This window comes from Crinia signifera, chromosome 2 (assembly GCF_055691185.1).
Source record: "Crinia signifera chromosome 2, ASM5569118v1, whole genome shotgun sequence".
Lineage (NCBI taxonomy): Eukaryota > Metazoa > Chordata > Amphibia > Anura > Myobatrachidae > Crinia > Crinia signifera.
Window position 1 is genome coordinate 3,153,392 of NC_139218.1, and position 21,755 is coordinate 3,175,146.

Here is a 21,755-nt window from a genome sequence, read left to right on the forward strand (position 1 = left end):
GAGAGCGACATGGCGGTGATGTCTAATGAGTGTATATATCTTCCTCAGGTTCTGGCTCCTTCTCAGCTTCTGGTCACCGTTCCTCTGTGCGGCCTGACTGGGTTTCGGCAGAAGAGGTCACGACATTGGCGATATTACACTCCGAGTGGGGTTCGGCTCCTGACTCCTGTTATAGAGCCAGAGAAACAGCACCAGTGGTTGGAGGTTGAGCAGTTCCAGAAATGCTCCCCCTACTGGCATGAGGGCGATGTCAACATCCAGGGCGACCTTGTACCGGCACGTCTGCTGAGCGTCTTCCACGGGCTTCTTACCCGAGCTATCCGCTCTTGTAACCTGTCTGGTAAGTGGTCGCTCTCCTCTCCAATGTTTCCGCTATGTTCTCTCTCTCTCTGACTGCTGAAGAGAGAAGTGCAGCCACTGGCCAGACTGTGGGGAAGGGAGGTTTCCAGGCAACTGGAAACCCCCCCACGCTGCATTTACCTGTGTGTGTAAAGACACATAAACATACAGGGACAGCTTATCAGAAGAGTAGACCGTGTGGAGTCTTCTCTCTTGTACGGTGCATGTAGTATGTATGTGGATGTATGCATTGTGTATGGTGCATGTAGTATATATGTGGATGTATGCATCTTGTATGGAGCATGTGGTATGTCTGTAGGTGTATGCACTGTGTATGGTGCATTTAGTATGTATGTGAGTGTATGTATGGAGCATGTGGTATGTATGTGAGTGTATGTATGTTGTATGGAGCATGTGGTATGTATGTGAGTGTATGTATGTTGTATGGAGCATGTGGTATGTATGTATGTTAGTGTATACCCTGTGTATGGTGCATGTGGTATGTATGAAGGTGTATGCGCTGTGTATGGTGCATTTCGTATGTATGTGAGTGTATGTATGTTGTATGGAGCATGTGGTATGTATGTATGTTAGTGTATACACTGTGTATGGTGCATGTGGTATGTATGTAGGTGTATGCGTAGTGTATTGTGCATGTATTATGTATGTGAGTGTATGTATGTTGTATGGTGCATGTGTATATATATATATATATATATATATATATATATATACAAACACAGGGGGCCCAGCACTCACTACAACAAACTAACTTCCTAGGAATGGCGAGTGTGTTGGTACTTCTGTATCTATATATTTGGGTTGATTTTTAATTAACCTCTGTTACTGTGATCATAGCTTTCTCATGCACCCTTGATAAGCTCATTTACCTGAAACCTGTGACAGCTGCCCCTTTAATACTAATTCAGGTGCTGTGTTTGGGATTGTCTCACCTTATAAAAGCCATGTTACTTGGCAGTTGAGCATTAACCCAGAGAAAAAACACATGTTCATTTTAGCTATGATGTGTAAGCAGGTGCCAGGTTCCCAAGAAAACCAGTTAGTGTAGGACTTGCAGTGAAATGGGGTCCCTTGGCGATGGGCTGCAAGCTTAAATGCATTGATCAATTCATGAACTAAAACCCCATTATTTATTTATTGATTATTTGAATGTTAAGGTGAGTTAGTTTGTTGTAGTGAGTGCTGGGCCCCCTGTGTTTGTATTTACTAGTGTGTGGTCACAGGCCACCGCACCCCACCCTGGGATGTGGGTGCTGTTTGCACCCCATTCCTAGGAATGGCGAGTGTGTTGGTACTTCTGTATCTATATATATATATGTGGATGTATGCATCATGTATGGTGCATGTGGTATGTCTGTAGGTGTATGCGTGGTGTATGGTGCATGTGGAATGTATGTTGGTGTATGCGCTGTGTATGGTGCATTTAGTATGTGAGTGTATGTATGTATGTTGTATGGTGCATGTGATATGTATGTTGGTGCATGCGCTATGTATGGTGCATGTACTACATTACAGCTGCTGGCCATGCCCCCACAGTGGCAAAAAATGGGGAGTGCCCTCACGGGAATGAAACAAATTATAGGCCATGTCCCCTTGTCAATAGGACCCTAAATTTTGGGTGAGCACCAGCAGACAATTGGAAAGTTGAGATGTTTAATCCATTCTTTCTTCCGCAGACAAAGTGAGTGTGATGGACTCAGTTGGTTCGGCCATCAGGGTAAATGTGGAGACTTCTGTGCATATGGTGGAAGTGGAGATGGTACCGATGGTGGAGATTCCTGCATGTTGGCCTAGAAAAGCTCGGTGGCCCCGGTTCTTTAAGAGGTGGCCCTCCAAGGACAGAGCACGGTGTGTTAAGGTATAATATTTAATATGGCGTTCATCAGGGAAAGTTTTATTGTTAAATACAGAGATGATGTAAGAGGCACTGAGCTCTGTAAGAGTTAGATCCTTACCTCTGTTACTCCATCCCTCTACCATCTCTGGAGCCTTTCTCTGACTATGCTTCACCTCTGTAACTCCATCCCTCTACCATCTCTGGAGCCTCTCTCTGACTATGCCTCACCTCTGTAACTCCATCCCTCTACCATCTCTGGAGCCTTTCTCTGTGACTATGCCTTACCTCTGTAACTCCATCCCTCTACCATCTCTGGAGCCTTTCTCTTGGACTGCTCCTTACCTCTGTTACTCCATCCCTCTACCATCTCTGGAGCCTTTCTCTGACTATGCCTCACCTCTGTAACTCCATCTCTCTACCATCTCTGGAGCCTTTTTCTCTGACTATATCTCACCTCTGTAACTCCATCCCTCTACCATCTCTGGAGCCTTTCTCTGTGACTATGCCTCACCTCTGTTACTCCATCCCTCGACCATCTCTGGAGCCTTTCTCTGTGACTATGCCTTACCTCTGTAACTCCAACTCTCTACCATCTCTGGAGCCTTTCTCTCTGAATATGCCTCACTTCTGTTTCTCCATCCCTCTACCAGCTCTGGAGCCACTCTCTGACTATGCCTCACCTCTGTAACTCCATCTCTCTACCATCTATGGAGCCTTTCTCTTGGACTGCTCCGTACCTCTGTAACTCCATCCCTCTACCATCTCTGGAGCCTTTCTCTTGGACTGCTCCTTACCTCTGTCACTCCATCCATCTACCATCTCTGGAGCCTTTCTCTTGGACTGCTCCTTACCTCTGTAACTCCATCCATCTACCATCTCTGGAGCCTTTTTCTCTGACTATGCCTCACCTCTGTAACTCCATCCTCTACCATCTCTGGAGCCTTTCTTTCTGACTGTTCATTACCTCTGTAACTCCATCCATCTACCATCTCTGGAGCCTTTTTCTCTGACTATGCCTCACCTCTGTAACTCCATCCTCTACCATCTCTGGAGCCTTTCTCTTGGACTGCTCCTTACCTCTGTCACTCCATCCATCTACCATCTCTGGAGCCTTTCTCTTGGACTGCTCCTTACCTCTGTAACTCCATCCATCTACCATCTCTGGAGCCTTTCTCTTGGACTGCTCCTTACCTCTTTAACTCCATCCCTCTACCATCTCTGGAGCCTTTTTCTCTGACTATGCCTCACCTCTGTAACTCCATCCTCTACCATCTCTGGAGCCTTTCTCTTGGACTGCTCCTTACCTCTGTCACTCCATCCATCTACCATCTCTGGAGCCTTTCTCTCTGACTGTTTATTACCTCTGTAACTACATCCCTCTACCATCTCTGGAACCTTTCTCTTGGACTTCTCCTTATCTCTGTAACTCCATCCCTCTACCATCTCTGGAGCCTTTCTCTTGGTCTGCTCCTTACCTTTGTAACTCCATCTCTCTACCATCTCTGAAACCTTTCTCTGTGACTATGCCTCACCTCTGTTACTCCATCTCTCTACCATCTCTAGAGCCTTTCTCTTGGACTTCTCCTTACCTCTGTAACTCCATCCCTCTACTATCTCTGGAGCCTTTCTCTTGGACTTCTCCTTACCTCTGTCACTCCATCCCTCTACTATCTCTGGAGCCTTTCTCTTGGACTTCTCCTTACCTCTGTAACTCCATCCATCTACCATCTCTAGATCCTTTCTCTTGGACTTGTCCTTACCTCTGTAACTCCATCCCTCTACTATCTCTGGAGCCTTTCTCTCTGACTGCTCCTTACCTCTGTAACTCCATCCCTCTACCATCTCTGGAGCCTTTTTCTTGGACTGCTCCTTACCTCTGTCACTCCATCCCTCTACCATCTCTGGAGCCTTTCTCTTTGACTGTTCCTTACCTCTGTCACTGCATCCATCTACCATCTCTGGAGCCTTTCTCTTGGACTGCTCCTTACCTCTGTAACTCCATCCATCTACCATCTCTGGAGCCTTTCTCTCTGACTATTCATTACCTCTGTAACTACATCCCTCTACCATCTCAGGAAACTTTCTCTTGGACTTCTCCTTATCTCTGTAACTCCATCCCTCTACCATCTCTGGAGCCTTTCTCTTGGACTGCTCCTTACCTCTGTAACTCCATCCCTCTACCATCTCTGGAGCCTTTTTCTCTGACTATGCCTCACCTCTGTAACTCCATCCTCTACCATCTCTGGAGCCTTTCTCTTGGACTGCTCCTTACCTCTGTCACTCCATCCATCGACCATCTCTGGAGCCTTTCTCTCTGACTGTTCATTACCTCTGTAACTACATCCCTCTACCATCTCTAGAGCCTTTCTCTTGGACTTCTCCTTACCTCTGTAACTCCATCCCTCTACTATCTCCGGAGCCTTTCTCTTGGACTTCTCCTTACCTCTGTCACTCCATCCCTCTACTATCTCTGGAGCCTTTCTCTTGGACTTCTCCTTACCTCTGTAACTCCATTCTTCTACCATCTCTAGATCCTTTCTCTTGGACTTGTCCTTACCTCTGTAACTCCATCCCTTTACTATCTCTGGAGCCTTTCTCTTTGACTGCTCCTTACCTCTGTAACTCCATCCCTCTACCATCTCTGGAGCCTTTTTCTTGGACTGCTCCTTACCTCTGTAACTCCATCCCTCTACCATCTCTGGAGCCTTTCTCTTGGACTGCTCCTTACCTCTGTCACTCCACCCATCTACAATCTCTGGAGCCTTTCTCTTGGACTGCTCCTTACCTCTGTAACTCCATCCATCTACCATCTCTGGAGCCCTTCTCTTGGACTGCTCCTTACCTCTGTAACTCCATCCATCTACCATCTCTAGAGCCTTTCTCTTGGACTGCTCCTTACCTCTGTAACTCCATCCATCTACCATCTCTGGAGCCTTTCTCTCTGACTGTTCATTATCTCTAACTCCATCCCTCTACCATCTCTAGATCCTTTCTCTTGGACTTCTCCTTATCTCTAACTCCATCCATCTACCATCTCTGGAGCCTTTCTCTCTGACTATGCCTCACCTCTGTAACTCCATCCCTCTACTATATCTGGAGCCTTTCTCTTGGACTTCTCCTTACCTCTGTCACTCCATCCCTCTACTATCTCTGGAGCCTTTCTCTTGGACTTCTCCTTACCTCTGTAACTCCATCCATCTACCATCTCTAGATCCTTTCTCTCGGACTTGTCCTTACCTCTGTAACTCCATCCCTCTACTATCTCTGGAGCCTTTCTCTCTGACTGCTCCTTACCTCTGTAACTCCATCCCTCTACCATTTCTGGAGCCTTTTTCTTGGACTGCTCCTTACCTCTGTAACTCCATCCCTCTACCATCTCTGGAGCCTTTCTCTTGGACTGCTCCTTACCTCTGTCACTCCATCCCTCTACCATCTCTGGAGCCTTTCTCTTGGACTGCTCCTTACCTTTGTAACTACATCCCTCTACCATCTCTGGAACCTTTCTCTTGGACTTCTCCTTATCTCTGTAACTCCATCCCTCTACCATCTCTGGAGCCTTTCTCTTGGACTGCTCCTTACCTCTGTAACTTCATCCATCTACCATCTCTGGAGCCCTTCTCTTGGACTGTTCCTTACCTCTGTAACTTCATCCATCTACCATCTCTGGAGCCTTTCTCTCTGACTGTTCATTACCTCTGTAACTCCATCCCTCTACCATCTCTAGATCCTTTCTCTTGGACTTCTCTTTATCTCTAACTCCATCCATCTACCATCTCTGGAGCCTTTCTCTTGGACTGCTCCTTACCTCTGTAACTCCATCCCTCTACCATCTCTGGAGCCTTTCTCTTGGACTGCTCCTTATCTCTGTAACTCCATCCATCTACCATCTCTGGAGCCTTTCTCTTGGACTGCTCCTTACCTCTGTAACTCCCTCCATCTACCATCTCTGGAGCCCTTCTCTTGGACTGCTCCTTACCTCTGTAACTCCATCCATCTACCATCTCTAGAGCCTTTCTCTTGGACTGCTCCTTACCTCTGTAACTCCATCCATCTACCATCTCTAGAGCCTTTCTCTTGGACTGCTCCTTACCTCTGTAACTCCATCCATCTACCATCTCTGGAGCCTTTCTCTCTGACTGTTCATTATCTCTAACTCCATCCCTCTACCATCTCTAGATCCTTTCTCTTGGACATCTCCTTATCTCTAACTCCATCCATCTACCATCTCTGGAGCCTTTCTCTCTGACTATGCCTCACCTTTGTAACTCCATCCCTCTACTATCTCTGGAGCCTTTCTCTTGGACTTCTCCTTACCTCTGTAACTCCATCCCTCTACTATCTCTGGAGCCTTTCTCTTGGACTTCTCCTTACCTCTGTAACTCCATCCCTCTACTATCTCTGGAGCCTTTCTCTCTGACTGCTCCTTACCTCTGTAACTCCATCCCTCTACCATTTCTGGAGCCTTTTTCTTGGACTGCTCCTTACCTCTGTAACTCCATCCCTCTACCATCTCTGGAGCCTTTCTCTTGGACTGCTCCTTACCTCTGTCACTCCACCCATCTACCATCTCTGGAGCCTTTCTCTTGGACTGCTCCTTACCTCTGTAACTCCATCCCTCTACCATCTCTGGAGCCTTTCTCTTGGACTGCTCCTTACCTCTGTAACTACATCCCTCTACCATCTCTGGAACCTTTCTCTTGGACTTCTCCTTATCTCTGTAACTCCATCCCTCTACCATCTCTGGAGCCTTTCTCTTGGACTGCTCCTTACCTCTGTAACTCCATCCATCTACCATCTCTGGAGCCCTTCTCTTGGACTGTTCCTTACCTCTGTAACTTCATCCATCTACCATCTCTGGAGCCTTTCTCTCTGACTGTTCATTACCTCTGTAACTCCATCCCTCTACCATCTCTAGATCCTTTCTCTTGGACTTCTCTTTATCTCTAACTCTACCATCTCTGGAGCCTTTCTCTTGGACTTCTCCTTGCCTCTGTAACTGCATCCCTCTACTGTCTCTGGAGCCTTTCTCTGTGACTATGCCTCACCTCTGTAACTCAATCCCTCTACCATCTCTGGAGCCTTTCTCTTGGACTGCTCCTTACCTCTGTAACTACATCCCTCTACCATCTCTGGAACCTTTCTCTTGGACTTCTCCTTATCTCTGTAACTCCATCCCTCTACCATATCTGGAGCCTTTCTCTTGGACTGCTCCTTACCTCTGTAACTCCATCCCTCTACCATCTCTGGAGCCTTTTTCTCTGACTATGCCTAACCTCTGTAATTCCATCCTCTACCATCTCTGAAACATTTCTCTTGGACTGCTCCTTACTTCTGTCACTCCATCCATCTACCATCTCTTGAGCCTTTCTCTCTGACTGTTCATTACCTCTGTAACTACATCCCTCTACCATCTCTGGAGCCTTTCTCTTGGTCTGCTCCTTACCTCTGTAACTCCATCTCTCTACCATCTCTGGAGCCTTTCTCTGTGACTATGCCTCACCACTGTTACTCCATCTCTCTACCATCTCTAGAGCCTTTCTCTTGGACTTCTCCTTACCTCTGTCACTCCATCCCTCTACTATCTCTGGAGCCTTTCTCTTGGACTTCTCCTTACCTCTGTCACTCAATCCCTCTACTATCTCTGGAGCCTTTCTCTTGGACTTCTCCTTACCTCTGTAACTCCATCCATCTACCATCTCTGGAGCCTTTCTCTCTGACTATGCCTCACCTCTGTAAATCCATCCCTCTACCATCTCTAGATCCTTTCTCTTGGACTTGTCTTTACCTCTGTAACTCCATCCCTCTACCATCTCTAGATCCTTTCTCTTGGACTTGTCCTTACCTCTGTAACTCCATCCCTCTACCATCTCTGGAGCCTTTCTCTTGGACTGCTCCTTACCTCTGTCACTCCACCCATCTACCATCTCTAGAGCCTTTCTCTTGGACTTCTCCTTACCTCTGTAACTCCATCCATCTACCATCTCTGGAGCCTTTCTCTCTGACTGTTCATTATCTCTAACTCCATCCCTCTACCATCTCTAGATCCTTTCTCTTGGACTTCTCCTTATCTCTAACTCCATCCCTCTACATCTCTAGATCCTTTCTCTTGGACTTCTCCTTACCTCTGTAACTCCATCCCTCTACTGTCTCTGGAGCCTTTCTCTGTGACTATGCCTCACCTCTGTAACTCCATCCCTCTACCATCTCTGGAGCCTTTCTCTTGAACTGCTCCTTATCTCTGTAACTCCATCCCTCTACCATCTCTGGAGCCTTTCTCTTGCACTGCTCCTTACCTTTGTAACTCCATCCATCTACCATCTCTGGAGCCCTTCTCTTGGACTGCTCCTTACCTCTGTAACTCCATCCCTCTACCATTTCTAGATCCTTTCTCTTGGACCTCTCCTTATCTCTAACTCCATCCATCTACCATCTCTGGAGTCTTTCTCTCTGACTATGCCTCACCTCTGTAACTTTATCCCTCTACCATCTCTAGATTCTTTCTCTTGGACTTGTCCTTACCTCTGTAACTCCATCCCTCTACTATCTCTGGAGCCTTTCTCTCTGACTGCTCCTTACCTCTGTAACTCCATCCCTCTACCATCTCTGGAGCCTTTCTCTCTGACTATGCCTTACCTCTGTAACTCCATCCCTCTACCATCTCTGGAGCCTTTTTCTCTGACTATGCCTCACCTCTGTAACTCCATCCCTCTACTATCTCTGGGGCCTTTCTCTTGGACTTCTCCTTACCTCTGTCAATACATCCCTTTACTATCTCTGGAGCCTTTATCTTGGACTTCTCCTTACCTCTGTAACTCCATCCCTCTACTATCTCTGGAGCCTTTCTTTTGGACTTCTCCTAACCTCTGTAACTCCATCCCTCTACTATCTCTGGAACCTTTCTCTTGGACTGCGCCTTACCTCTGTCACTCCATCCATCTACCATCACTGGAGGCTTTCTCTTGGACTGCTCCTTACCTCTGTAACTCCATCCATCTACCATCTCTGGAGCCTTTCTCTCTGACTATGCCTCACCTCTGTAACTCCATCCTCTACCATCTCTGGAGCCTTTCTCTTGGACTGCTCCTTACCTCTTTAACTCCATCCCTCTACCATCTCTGGAGCCTTTTTCTCTGACTATGCCTCACCTATGTAACTCCATCCCTCTACCATCTCTGGAGCCTTTCTCTTGGTCTGCTCCTTACCTCTGTAACTCCATCTCTCTACCATCTCTAGAGCCTTTCTCTGTGACTATGCCTCACCTCTGTAACTCCATCCATCTACCATCTCTGGAGCCTTTCTCTCTGACCATGCCTCACCTCTGTAACTCCATCCCTCTACTATCTCTGGAGCCTTTCTCTTGGACTGCTCCTTACCTCTGTAACTCCATCCATCTACCATCTCTAGAGCCTTTCTCTTGGCCTGCTCCTTACCTCTGTAACTCCATCCATCTACCATCTCTGGAGCCTTTCTCTCTGACTGTTCTTTATCTCTAACTCCATCCCTCTACCATCTCTAGATCCTTTCTCTTGGACTATGCCTCACCTCTGTAACTCCATCCCTCTACCATCTCTAGATCCATTCTCTTGGACTTGTCCTTACCTCTGTAACTCCATCCCTCTACTATCTCTGGAGCCTTTCTCTCTGACTGCTCCTTACCTCTGTAACTCCATCCCTCTACCATCTCTGGAACCTTTCTCTTGGATTGCTCCTTACCTCTGTCACTCCATCCATCTACCATCTCTGGAGCCTTTCTCTTGGACTGCTCCTTATCTCTAACTCCATCCAGCTACCATCTCTGGAGCCTTTCTCTTGGACTTCTCCTTACCTCTGTAACTCTATCCCTCTACTGTCTCTGGAGCCTTTCTCTGTGACTATGCCTCACCTCTGTAACTCCATCCCTCTACCATCTCTGGAGCCTTTCTCTTGGACTGCTCCTTATCTCTGTAACTCCATCCCTCTACCATCTCTGGAGCCTTTCTCTTGCACTGCTCCTTACCTTTGTAACTCCATCCATCTACCATCTCTGGAGCCCTTCTCTTGGACTGCTCCTTACCTCTGTAACTCCATCCATCTACCATCTCTGGAGCCTTTCTCTCTGACTGTTCATTATCTCTGTAACTCCATCCCTCTACCATCTCTAGATCCTTTCTCTTGGACTTCTCCTTATCTCTAACTCCATCCATCTACCATCTCTGGAGTCTTTCTCTCTGACTATGCCTCACCTCTGTAACTTCATCCCTCTACCATCTCTAGATTCTTTCTCTTGGACTTGTCCTTACCTCTGTAACTCCATCCCTCTACTATCTCTGGAGCCTTTCTCTCTGACTGCTCCTTACCTCTGTAACTCCATCCCTCTACCATCTCTGGAGCCTTTCTCTCTGACTATGCCTTACCTCTGTAACTCCATCCCTCTACCATCTCTGGAGCCTTTCTCTCTGACTATGACTCACCTCTGTAACTCCATCCTCTACCATCTCTGGAGCCTTTCTCTTGGACTGCTCCTTACCTCTGTCACTCCATCCATCTACCATCTCTGGAGCCTTTCTCTTGGACTGCTCCTTACCTCTGTAACTCCATCCATCTACCATCTCTGGAGCCTTTCTCTTGGTCTGCTCCTTACCTCTGTAACTCCATCTCTCTACCATCTCTGGAGCCTTTCTCTGTGACTATGCCTCACCTCTGTAACTCCATCCATCTACCATCTCTGGAGCCTTTCTCTCTGACCATGCCTCACCTCTGTAACTCCATCCCTCTACCATCTCTAGATCCTTTCTCTTGGACTTGTCCTTACCTCTGTAACTCCATCCATCTACCATCTCTGGAGCCTTTCTCTCTGACTGTTCATTATCTCTGTAACTCCATCCCTCTACCATCTCTAGATCCTTTCTCTTGGACTTCTCCTTATCTCTAACTCCATCCATCTACCATCTCTGGAACCCTTCTCTTGGACTTCTTCTTACCTCTGTAACTCCATCCCTCTACTGTCTCTGGAGCCTTTCTCTGTGACTATGCCTCACCTCTGTAACTCCATCCCTCTACCATCTCTGGAGCCTTTCTCTTGGACTGCTCCTTACCTCTGTAACTCCATCCATCTACCATCTCTGGAACCCTTCTCTTGGACTGCTTCTTACCTCTGTAACTCCATCCCTCTACCTTCTCTAGATCCTTTCTCTTGGACTTCTCCTTATCTCTAACTCCATCCATCTACCATCTCTGGAGCCTTTCTCTCTGACTATGCCTCACCTCTGTAACTCCATCCTCTACCATTTCTGGAGCCTTTCTCTTGGACTGCTCCTTACCTCTGTCACTCCATCCATCTACCATCTCTGGAGCCTTTCTCTCTGACTGTTCATTATCTCTGTAACTCCATTCCTCTACCATCTCTAGATCCTTTCTCTTGGACTTCTCCTTATCTTTAACTCCATCCATCTACCATCTCTGGAGCCTTTCTCTCTGACTATGCCTCACCTCTGTAACTCCATCCTCTATCATCTCTGGAGCCTTTCTCTTGGACTGCTTCTTACCTCTGTCACTCCATCCATCTACCTTCTCTGGAGCCTTTCTCTCTGACTGTTCATTACCTCTGTAACTACATCCCTCTACCATCTCTGGAACCTTTCTCTTGGACTTCTCCTTATCTCTGTAACTCCATCCCTCTACCATCTCTGGAGCCTTTCTCTTGGTCTGCTCCTTACCTTTGTAACTCCATCTCTCTACCATCTCTGAAACCTTTCTCTTTGACTATGCCTCACCTCTGTTACTCCATCTCTCTACCATCACTAGAGCCTTTCTCTTGGACTTCTCCTTACCTCTGTAACTCCATCCCTCTACTATCTCTGGAGCCTTTCTCTTGGACTTCTCCTTACCTCTGTCACTCCATCCCTCTACTATCTCTGGAGCCTTTCTCTTGGACTTCTCCTTACCTCTGTAACTCCATCCATCTACCATCTCTAGATCCTTTCTCTTGGACTTGTCCTTACCTCTGTAACTCCATCCCTCTACTATCTCTGGAGCCTTTCTCTCTGACTGCTCCTTACCTCTGTAACTCCATCCCTCTACCATCTCTGGAGCCTTTTTCTCTGACTATGCCTCACCTCTGTAACTCCATCCTCTACCATCTCTGAAACCTTTCTCTTGGACTGCTCCTTACCTCTGTCACTCCATCCATCTACCATCTCTGGAGCCTTTCTCTCTGACTGTTCATTACCTCTGTAACTACATCCCTCTACCATCTCTGGAACCTTTCTCTTGGACTTCTCCTTATCTCAGTAACTCCATCCCTCTACCATCTCTGGAGCCTTTCTCTTGGTCTGCTCCTTACCTCTGTAACTCCATCTCTCTACCATCTCTGGAGCCTTTCTCTGTGACTATGCCTCACCACTGTTACTCCATCTCTCTACCATCTCTAGAGCCTTTCTCTTGGACTTCTCCTTACCTCTGTAACTCCTTCCCACTACTATCTCTGGAGCCTTTCTCTTGGACTTCTCCTTACCTATGTTACTCCATCCCTCTACTATCTTTGGAGCCTTTCTCTTGGACTTCTCCTTACCTCTGTAACTCCATCCATCTACCATCTCTGGAGCCTTTCTCTCTGACTATGCCTCACCTCTGTAACTCCATCCCTCTACCATCTCTAGATCCTTTCTCTTGGACTTGTCCTTACCTCTGTAACTCCATCCCTCTACCATCTCTGGAGCCTTTCTCTTGGACTGCTCCTTACCTCTGTCACTCCACCCATCTACCATCTCTGGAGCCTTTCTCTTGGACTGCTCCTTACCTCTGTAACTCCATCCCTCTACCATCTCTGGAGCCTTTCTCTTGGACTGCTCCTTACCTCTGTAACTCCATCCATCTACCATCTCTGGAGCCCTTCTCTTGGACTGTTCCTTACCTCTGTAACTCCATCCATCTACTATCTCTGGAGCCTTTCTCTCTGACTGTTCATTACCTCTGTAACTCCATCCCTCTACCATCTCTAGATCCTTTCTCTTTGACTTCTCCTTATTTCTAACTCCATCCATCTACCATCTCTGGAGCCTTTCTCTTGGACTTCTACTTACCTCTGTAACTGCATCCCTCTTCTGTCTCTGGAGCCTTTCTCTGTGACTATGCCTCATCTCTGTAACTCCATCCCTCTACCATCTCTGGAGCCTTTCTCTTGGACTGCTCCTTACCTCTGTAACTACATCCCTCTACCATCTCTGGAACCTTTCTCTTGGACTTCTCCTTATCTCTGTAACTCCATCCCTCTACCATATCTGGAGCCTTTCTCTTGGACTTCTCCTTACCTCTGTAACTCCATCCCTCTACTGTCTCTGGAGCCTTTCTCTGTGACTATGCCTCACCTCTGTAACTCCGTCCATCTACCATCTCTGGAGCCCTTCTCTTGGACTGCTCCTTACCTCTGTAACTCCATCCATCTACCATCTCTGGAGCCTTTCTCTCTGACTGTTCATTATCTCTGTAACTCCATCCCTCTACCATCTCTGGAGCCTTTCTCTTGGACTTCTCCTTATCTCTAACTCCATCCATCTACCATCTCTGGAGTCTTTCTCTCTGACTATGCCTCACCTCTGTAACTCCATCCCTCTACCATCTCTCGATTCTTTCTCTTGGACTTGTCCTTACCTCTGTAACTCCATCCCTCTACTATCTCTGGAGCCTTTCTCTTGGACTGCTCCTTATCTCTGTAACTCCATCCCTCTACCATCTCTGGAGCCTTTCTCTTGCACTGCTCCTTACCTTTGTAACTCCATCCATCTACCATCTCTGGAGCCCTTCTCTTGGACTGCTCCTTACCTCTGTAACTCCATCCATCTACCATCTCTGGAGCCTTTCTTTCTGACTGTTCATTATCTCTGTAACTCCATCCCTCTACCATCTCTAGATCCTTTCTCTTGGACTTCTCCTTATCTCTAACTCCATCCATCTACCATCTCTGGAGTCTTTCTCTCTGACTATGCCTCACCTCTGTAACTTCATCCCTCTACCATCTCTAGATTCTTTCTCTTGGACTTGTCCTTACCTCTGTAACTCCATCCCTCTACTATCTCTGGAGCCTTTCTCTCTGACTGCTCCTTACCTCTGTAACTCCATCCCTCTACCATCTCTGGAGCCTTTCTCTCTAACTATGCCTTACCTCTGTAACTCCATCCCTCTACCATCTCTGGAGCCTTTTTCTCTGACTATGCCTCACCTCTGTAACTCCATCCCTCTACTATCTCTGGAGCCTTTCTCTTGGACTTCTCCTTACCTCTGTAACTCCATCCCTCTACTATCTCTGGAGCCTTTCTCTTGGACTTCTCCTAACCTCTGTAACTCCATCCCTCTACTATCTCTGGAATCTTTCTCTTGGACTGCTCCTTACCTCTGTCACTCCATCCATCTACCATCACTGGAGGCTTTCTCTTGGACTGCTCCTTACCTCTGTAACTCCATCCATCTACCATCTCTGGAGTCTTTCTCTCTGACTATGCCTCACCTCTGTAACTTCATCCCTCTACCATCTCTAGATTCTTTCTCTTGGACTTGTCCTTACCTCTGTAACTCCATCCCTCTACTATCTCTGGAGCCTTTCTCTCTGACTGCTCCTTACCTCTGTAACTCCATCCCTCTACCATCTCTGGAGCCTTTCTCTCTGACTATGCCTTACCTCTGTAACTCCATCCCTCTACCATCTCTGGAGCCTTTTTCTCTGACTATGCCTCACCTCTGTAACTCCATCCCTCTACTATCTCTGGAGCCTTTCTCTTGGACTTCTCCTTACCTCTGTCAATCCATCCCTCTACTATCTCTGAAACCTTTATCTTGGACTTCTCCTTACCTCTGTAACTCCATCCCTCTACTATCTCTGGAGCCTTTCTTTTGGACTTCTCCTAACCTCTGTAACTCCATCCCTCTACTATCTCTGGAACCTTTCTCTTGGACTGCTCCTTACCTCTGTCACTCCATCCATCTACCATCACTGGAGGCTTTCTCTTGGACTGCTTCTTACCTCTGTAACTCCATCCATCTACCATCTCTGGAGCCTTTCTCTTGGTCTGCTCCTTACCTCTGTAACTCCATCTCTCTACCATCTCTGGAGCCTTTCTCTGTGACTATGCCTCACCTCTGTAACTCCATCCATCTACCATCTCTGGAGCCTTTCTCTCTGACCATGCCTCACCTCTGTAACTCCATCCCTCTACTATCTCTGGAGCCTTTCTCTTGGACTGCTCCTTACCTCTGTAACTCCATCCATCTACCATCTCTAGAGCCTTTCTCTTGGACTGCTCCTTACCTCTGTAACTCCATCCATCTACCATCTCTGGAGCCTTTCTCTCTGACTGTTCATTATCTCTAACTCCATCCCTCTACCATCTCTAGATCCTTTCTCTTGGACTTCTCCTTATCTCTAACTCCATCCTTCTACCATCTCTGGAGCCTTTCTCTCTGACTATGCCTCACCTCTGTAACTCCATCCCTCTACCATCTCTAGATCCATTCTCTTGGACTTATCCTTACCTCTGTAACTCCATCCCTCTACTATCTCTGGAGCCTTTCTCTCTGACTGCTCCTTACCTCTGTTACTCCATCCCTCTACCATCTCTGGAACCTTTCTCTTGGATTGCTCCTTACCTCTGTCACTCCATCCATCTACCATCTCTGGAGCCTTTCTCTTGGACTGCTCCTTACCTCTGTAACTCCATGCCTCTACCATCTCTGGAGCCTTTCTCTTGGACTGCTCCTTACCTCTGTAACTCCGTCCATCTACCATCTCTGGAGCCCTTCTCTTGGACTGCTCCTTACCTCTGTAACTCCATCTCTCTACCATCTCTGGAGCCTTTCTCTCTGGCTTTTCATTACCTCTGTAACTCCATCCCTCTACCATCTCTAGATCCTTTCTCTTGGACTTCTCCTTATCTCTAACTCCATCCAGCTACCATCTCTGGAGCCTTTCTCTTGGACTTCTCCTTACCTCTGTAACTCTATCCCTCTACTGTCTCTGAAACCTTTCTCTGTGACTATGCCTCACCTCTGTAACTCCATCCCTCTACCATCTCTGGAGCCTTTCTCTTGGACTGCTCCTTATCTCTGTAACTCCATCCCTCTACCATCTCTGGAGCCTTTCTCTTGCACTGCTCCTTACCTTTGTAACTCCATCCATCTACCATCTCTGGAGCCCTTCTCTTGGACTGCTCCTTACCTCTGTAACTCCATCCATCTACCATCTCTGGAGCCTTTCTCTCTGACTGTTCATTATCTCTGTAACTCCATCCCTCTACCATCTCTAGATCCTTTCTCTTGGACTTCTCCTTATCTCTAACTCCATCCATCTACCATCTCTGGAGTCTTTCTCTCTGACTATGCCTCACCTCTGTAACTTCATCCCTCTACCATCTCTAGATTCTTTCTCTTGGACTTGTCCTTACCTCTGTAACTCCATCCCTCTACTATCTCTGGAGCCTTTCTCTCTGACTGCTCCTTACCTCTGTAACTCCATCCCTCTACCATCTCTGGAGCCTTTCTCTCTAACTATGCCTTACCTCTGTAACTCCATCCCTCTACCATCTCTGGAGCCTTTTTCTCTGACTATGCCTCACCTCTGTAACTCCATCCCTCTACTATCTCTGGAGCCTTTTTCTTGGACTTCTCCTTACCTCTGTCACTCCATCCCTCTACTATCTCTGGAGCCTTTCTCTTGGACTTCTCCTTACCTCTGTAACTCCATCCCTCTACTATCTCTGGAGCCTTTCTCTTGGACTTCTCCTAACCTCTGTAACTCCATCCCTCTACTATCTCTGGAATCTTTCTCTTGGACTGCTCCTTACCTCTGTCACTCCATCCATCTACCATCACTGGAGGCTTTCTCTTGGACTGCTCCTTACCTCTGTAACTCCATCCATCTACCATCTCTGGAGCCTTTCTCTCTGGCTATGCCTCACCTCTGTAACTCCATCCTCTACCATCTCTGGAGCCTTTCTCTTGGACTGCTCCTTACCTCTGTCACTCCATCCATCTACCATCTCTGGAGCCTTTCTCTTGGACTGCTCCTTACCTCTGTAACTCCATCCATCTACCATCTCTGGAGCCTTTCTCTTGGTCTGCTCCTTACCTCTGTAACTCCATCTCTCTACCATCTCTGGAGCCTTTCTCTGTGACTATGCCTTACCTCTGTAACTCCATCCATCTACCATCTCTGGAGCCTTTCTCTCTGACCATGCCTCACCTCTGTAACTCCATCCCTCTACCATCTCTAGATCCTTTCTCTTGGACTTGTCCTTACCTCTGTAACTCCATCCATCTACCATCTCTGGAGCCTTTCTCTCTGACTGTTCATTATCTCTGTAACTCCATCCCTCTACCATCTCTAGATCCTTTCTCTTGGACTTCTCCTTATCTCTAACTCCATCCATCTACCATCTCTGGAGCCTTTCTCTTGGACTTCTTCTTACCTCTGTAACTCCATCCCTCTACTGTCTCTGGAGCCTTTCTCTGTGACTATGCCTCACCTCTGTAACTCCATCCCTCTACCATCTCTGGAGCCTTTCTCTTGGACTGCTGCTTACCTCTGTAACTCCATCCCTCTACCATCTCTGGAGCCTTTCTCCTGCACTGCTCCTTACCTCTGTAACTCCATCCATCTACCATCTCTGGAACCCTTCTCTTGGACTGCTTCTTACCTCTGTAACTCCATCCATCTACCATCTCTGGAGCCTTTCTCTCTGACTGTTCATTATCTCTGTAACTCCATCCCTCTACCATCTCTGGAGCCTTTCTCCTGCACTGCTCCTTACCTCTGTAACTCCATCCATCTACCATCTCTGGAACCCTTCTCTTGGACTGCTTCTTACCTCTGTAACTCCATCCATCTACCATCTCTGGAGCCTTTCTCTCTGACTGTTCATTATCTCTGTAACTCCATCCCTCTACCATCTCTAGATCCTTTCTCTTGGACTTCTCCTTATCTCTAACTCCATCAATCTACCATCTCTGGAGCCTTTCTCTTGGACTTCTCCTTCCCTCTGTAACTCCATCCCTCTACTGTCTCTGGAGCTTTTCTCTGTGACTATGCCTCACCTCTGTAACTCCATCCCTCTACCATCTCTGGAGCCTTTCTCTTGGACTGCTCCTTACCTCTGTAACTCCATCCCTCTACCATCTCTGGAGCCTTTCTCTTGCACTGCTCCTTACCTCTGTAACTCCATCCATCTACCATCTCTGTAACCCTTCTCTTGGACTGCTCCTTACCTCTGTAACTCCATCCATCTACCATCTCTGGAGCCTTTCTCTCTGACTGTTCATTATCTCTGTAACTCCGTCCCTCTACCATCTCTATATCCTTTCTCTTGGACTTCTCCTTATCTCTAACTCCATCCATCTACCATCTCTGGAGCCTTTCTCTCTGACTATGCCTCACCTCTGTAACTCCATCCCTCTACCATCTCTAGATCCTTTCTCTTGGACTTGTCCTTACCTCTGTAACTCCATCCCTCTACTATCTCTGGAGCCTTTCTCTCTGACTGCTCCTTACCTCTGTAACTCCATCCCTCTACCATCTCTGGAGCCTTTCTCTTGGACTGCTCCTTACCTCTGTAACTCCATCCCTCTACCATCTCTCTAGATCCTTCTCTTGGACTTCTCCTTACCTCTGTAACTCCATCCCTCTACTATCTCTGGAGCCTTTCTCTTGGACTTCTCCTTACCTCTGTAACTTCATCCCTCTACCATTTCTGGAGCCTTTCTCTTGGACTGCTCCTTACCTCTGTAACTCCATCCCCATCAGATGTGGACCATTCTCTCTTGCTCTGTACTTGTTTCTAGCATACATTGTCGGTGCATATTTTTTTTTTTGGGGGGGGGGGATATGCTCTTTCCCCATTAGTTTCTTAGAGTTTCCGCACTAACAGTTCCTTTTGTTGTATCTCTTAGTCCTTTGGTTTTGACCTTATTGCTCGAAAAAATTACCACTGGGAGTTGTCTTTCGTGCGTGCAGAGCGCCTCCTGCTGGAGGGCATAGACGAGGATGGGGGATGTCGCATGAAGTGTCTACGGGTTATGCGGCAGCTGAAGGAGGATGTTTGGTGCCCAGGATCTCGTCCTGTCATCACCTGCCAGCATCTCCAGGTCTGTGCATGTCCAGAGTACAGAAAAAAAAAAAAAAACAGTTTGTATCCCAATTGCACAATGAATGAAAAATATACATATGGAGAAGACGGATACGATGGTCCATAACTCCCTTCTAGCGCACCCGTCCAGCGGCAGGGGCTAGCGCGCCCGTCCAGCGGCAGGGGCTAGCTCCCTGTCCAGCGGCAGGGGCTAGCGCACCCGTCCAGCGGCAGGGGCTAGCGCACCCGTCCAGCGGCAGGGGCTAGCGCACCCGTCCAGCGGCAGGGGCTAGCGCACCCGTCCAGCGGCAGGGGCTAGCGCACCCGTCCAGCGGCAGGGGCTAGCGCACCCGTCCAGCGGCAGGGGCTAGCGCACCCGTCCAGCGGCAGGGGCTAGCGCACCCGTCCAGCGGCAGAGGCTAGCGCACCCGTCCAGCGGCAGAGGCTAGCGCACCCGTCCAGCGGCAGAGGCTAGCGCACCCGTCCAGCGGCAGAGGCTAGCGCACCCGTCCAGCGGCAGAGGCTAGCGCACCCGTCCAGCGGCAGAGGCTAGCGCACCCGTCCAGCGGCAGAGGCTAGCGCACCCGTCCAGCGGCTGGGGCTAGCGCACCCGTCCAGCGGCAGGGGCTAGCGCACCCGTCCAGCGGCAGAGGCTAGCGCACCGTCATATTGATGGTGCCTGGTGGCAGAAAGATAGCTGGCCTGTGTCACCCTCTGTTTGATGGCTCAGACTCAGTGACTTATCGCTTCCTCCTGTCTGTGTCTCCTGGTATACTGGTTTTGTTCTGTGACATCTCCTTCCTTCTCCTGGCAGATGGTTCTCCTCTGGGAGTGTGAACGGAGCCCTTCCACAAAGTCATGGCTGGATTTTGCATCCGGTTTCTTACGCCTGGTTCGCAGGCTTCTGAAATGCTCCAGACAACGCTTCTTACGTCATTACTTCATCAGACGTGCAAATCTCCTCAAGTATGCAGATGCCACCCAGCTGGAGACGCTGGCCAATAAACTGAGCCGATTCCTGGAGTGTCCGACTCTAAATATCTGCACAAATGATGGTGGCTCCTCCGCGTGCTAGAGTGGTCCCTGAGGAGCAATGAAGATCTAACATGGGCTGATTCCAGTGAGGACACTGTATTCACCTGCTGACAGTCTTCCACCAATGATTCCTCCATCTCCACGTGAGACCCTTCTGGGGCCACATAGACGCACATAGTCTTATCGCTAATAGATGAACATTGATACCCATCCCCACAGATGGAGGTTTGGGCACTGGTTGGTTCGACGTGGTATGGTGCCTCCCCATCCCCAGAATGCACGGCAGCGGAGGTACCACCGGTCGGACCTGCTCTTGTGAGGTCTCTGGTGAATGTCACACATGCCCCAGTGATGTGGTCCTGTGTCATAGCTCCTAGGACTGAGTGGGACGATCGCTGCACTCTGACCTCAGCTATATCTATATATTGTTATATTCACACAAAGGCTTTGTTCTATGTAACCCAGCTCACCGAGAATTATACAGTGCAATGTCTCCCTCTAGTGGTCACTCACAATAGTATATTCTAGTGCATTCTAGTGTCTGTGGACAGCACAACTGCATCGCTGGGTCCGAGCACTCCACCATCGCTCCACCATTACTTGCATCATCTTATGCGCCACTGCTTGCGCCATCACTCACACCATCACATGCGCCATCGTTCTCAGCAATCACTCACACCATCACATGCGCCATCGTTCTCAGCAATCACTCACACCATCACATGCGCCATCGTTCTCAGCAATCACTCACACCATCACATGCGCCATTGTTCTCAGCAATCACTCACGCCATCACATGCGCCATCGTTCTAAGCAATCACTCACACCATCACATGCGCCATCGTTCTCAGCAATCACTCACACCATCACATGCGCCATCGTTCTCAGCAATCACTCACACCATCACATGCGCCATCGTTCTCAGCAATCACTCACACCATCACATGCGCCATCGTTCTCAGCAATCACTCACACCATCACATGCGCCATCGTTCTCAGCAATCACTCACACCATCACATGCGCCATAGTTCTCAGCAATCACTCACGCCATCACATGCGCCATTGTTCTCAGCAATCACTCACACCATCACATGCGCCATCGTTCTTAGCAATCACTCGCGCCATCACATGCGCCATCGTTCTCAGCAATCACTCACACCATCACATGCGCCATCGTTCTCAGCAATCACTCACACCATCACATGCGCCATCGTTCTCAGCAATCACTCACACCATCACATGCGCCATCGTTCTCAGCAATCACTCACACCATCACATGCGCCATCGTTCTCAGCAATCACTCACACCATCACATGCGCCATCGTTCTCAGCAATCACTCACACCATCACATGCGCCATCGTTCTCAGCAATCACTCACACCATCACATGCGCCATCGTTCTCAGCAATCACTCACGCCATCACATGCGCCATCG

The 21,755-nt window shown here is 48.2% G+C and overlaps 1 protein-coding gene across 2 annotated transcripts in view; it reads left to right on the forward strand.

Annotated features, from left to right (window-relative positions):
- Nucleotides 1-20,905, forward strand: part of MAB21L3 (mab-21 like 3) — a 76,719-nt gene extending 55,814 nt beyond the window's left edge. For both annotated transcript variants that reach the window (XM_083170920.1, XM_083170919.1), the window contains exons 4-7: nt 49-340; nt 2,037-2,218; nt 19,109-19,303; nt 20,099-20,905. In XM_083170920.1, the coding sequence (XP_083027046.1) occupies nt 49-340; nt 2,037-2,218; nt 19,109-19,303; nt 20,099-20,359 (930 nt within the window). In that variant the 3' untranslated portion in view covers nt 20,360-20,905. The remainder of the gene's footprint in view (nt 1-48; nt 341-2,036; nt 2,219-19,108; nt 19,304-20,098) is intronic.
- Nucleotides 20,906-21,755: the final 850 nt, after the last annotated feature.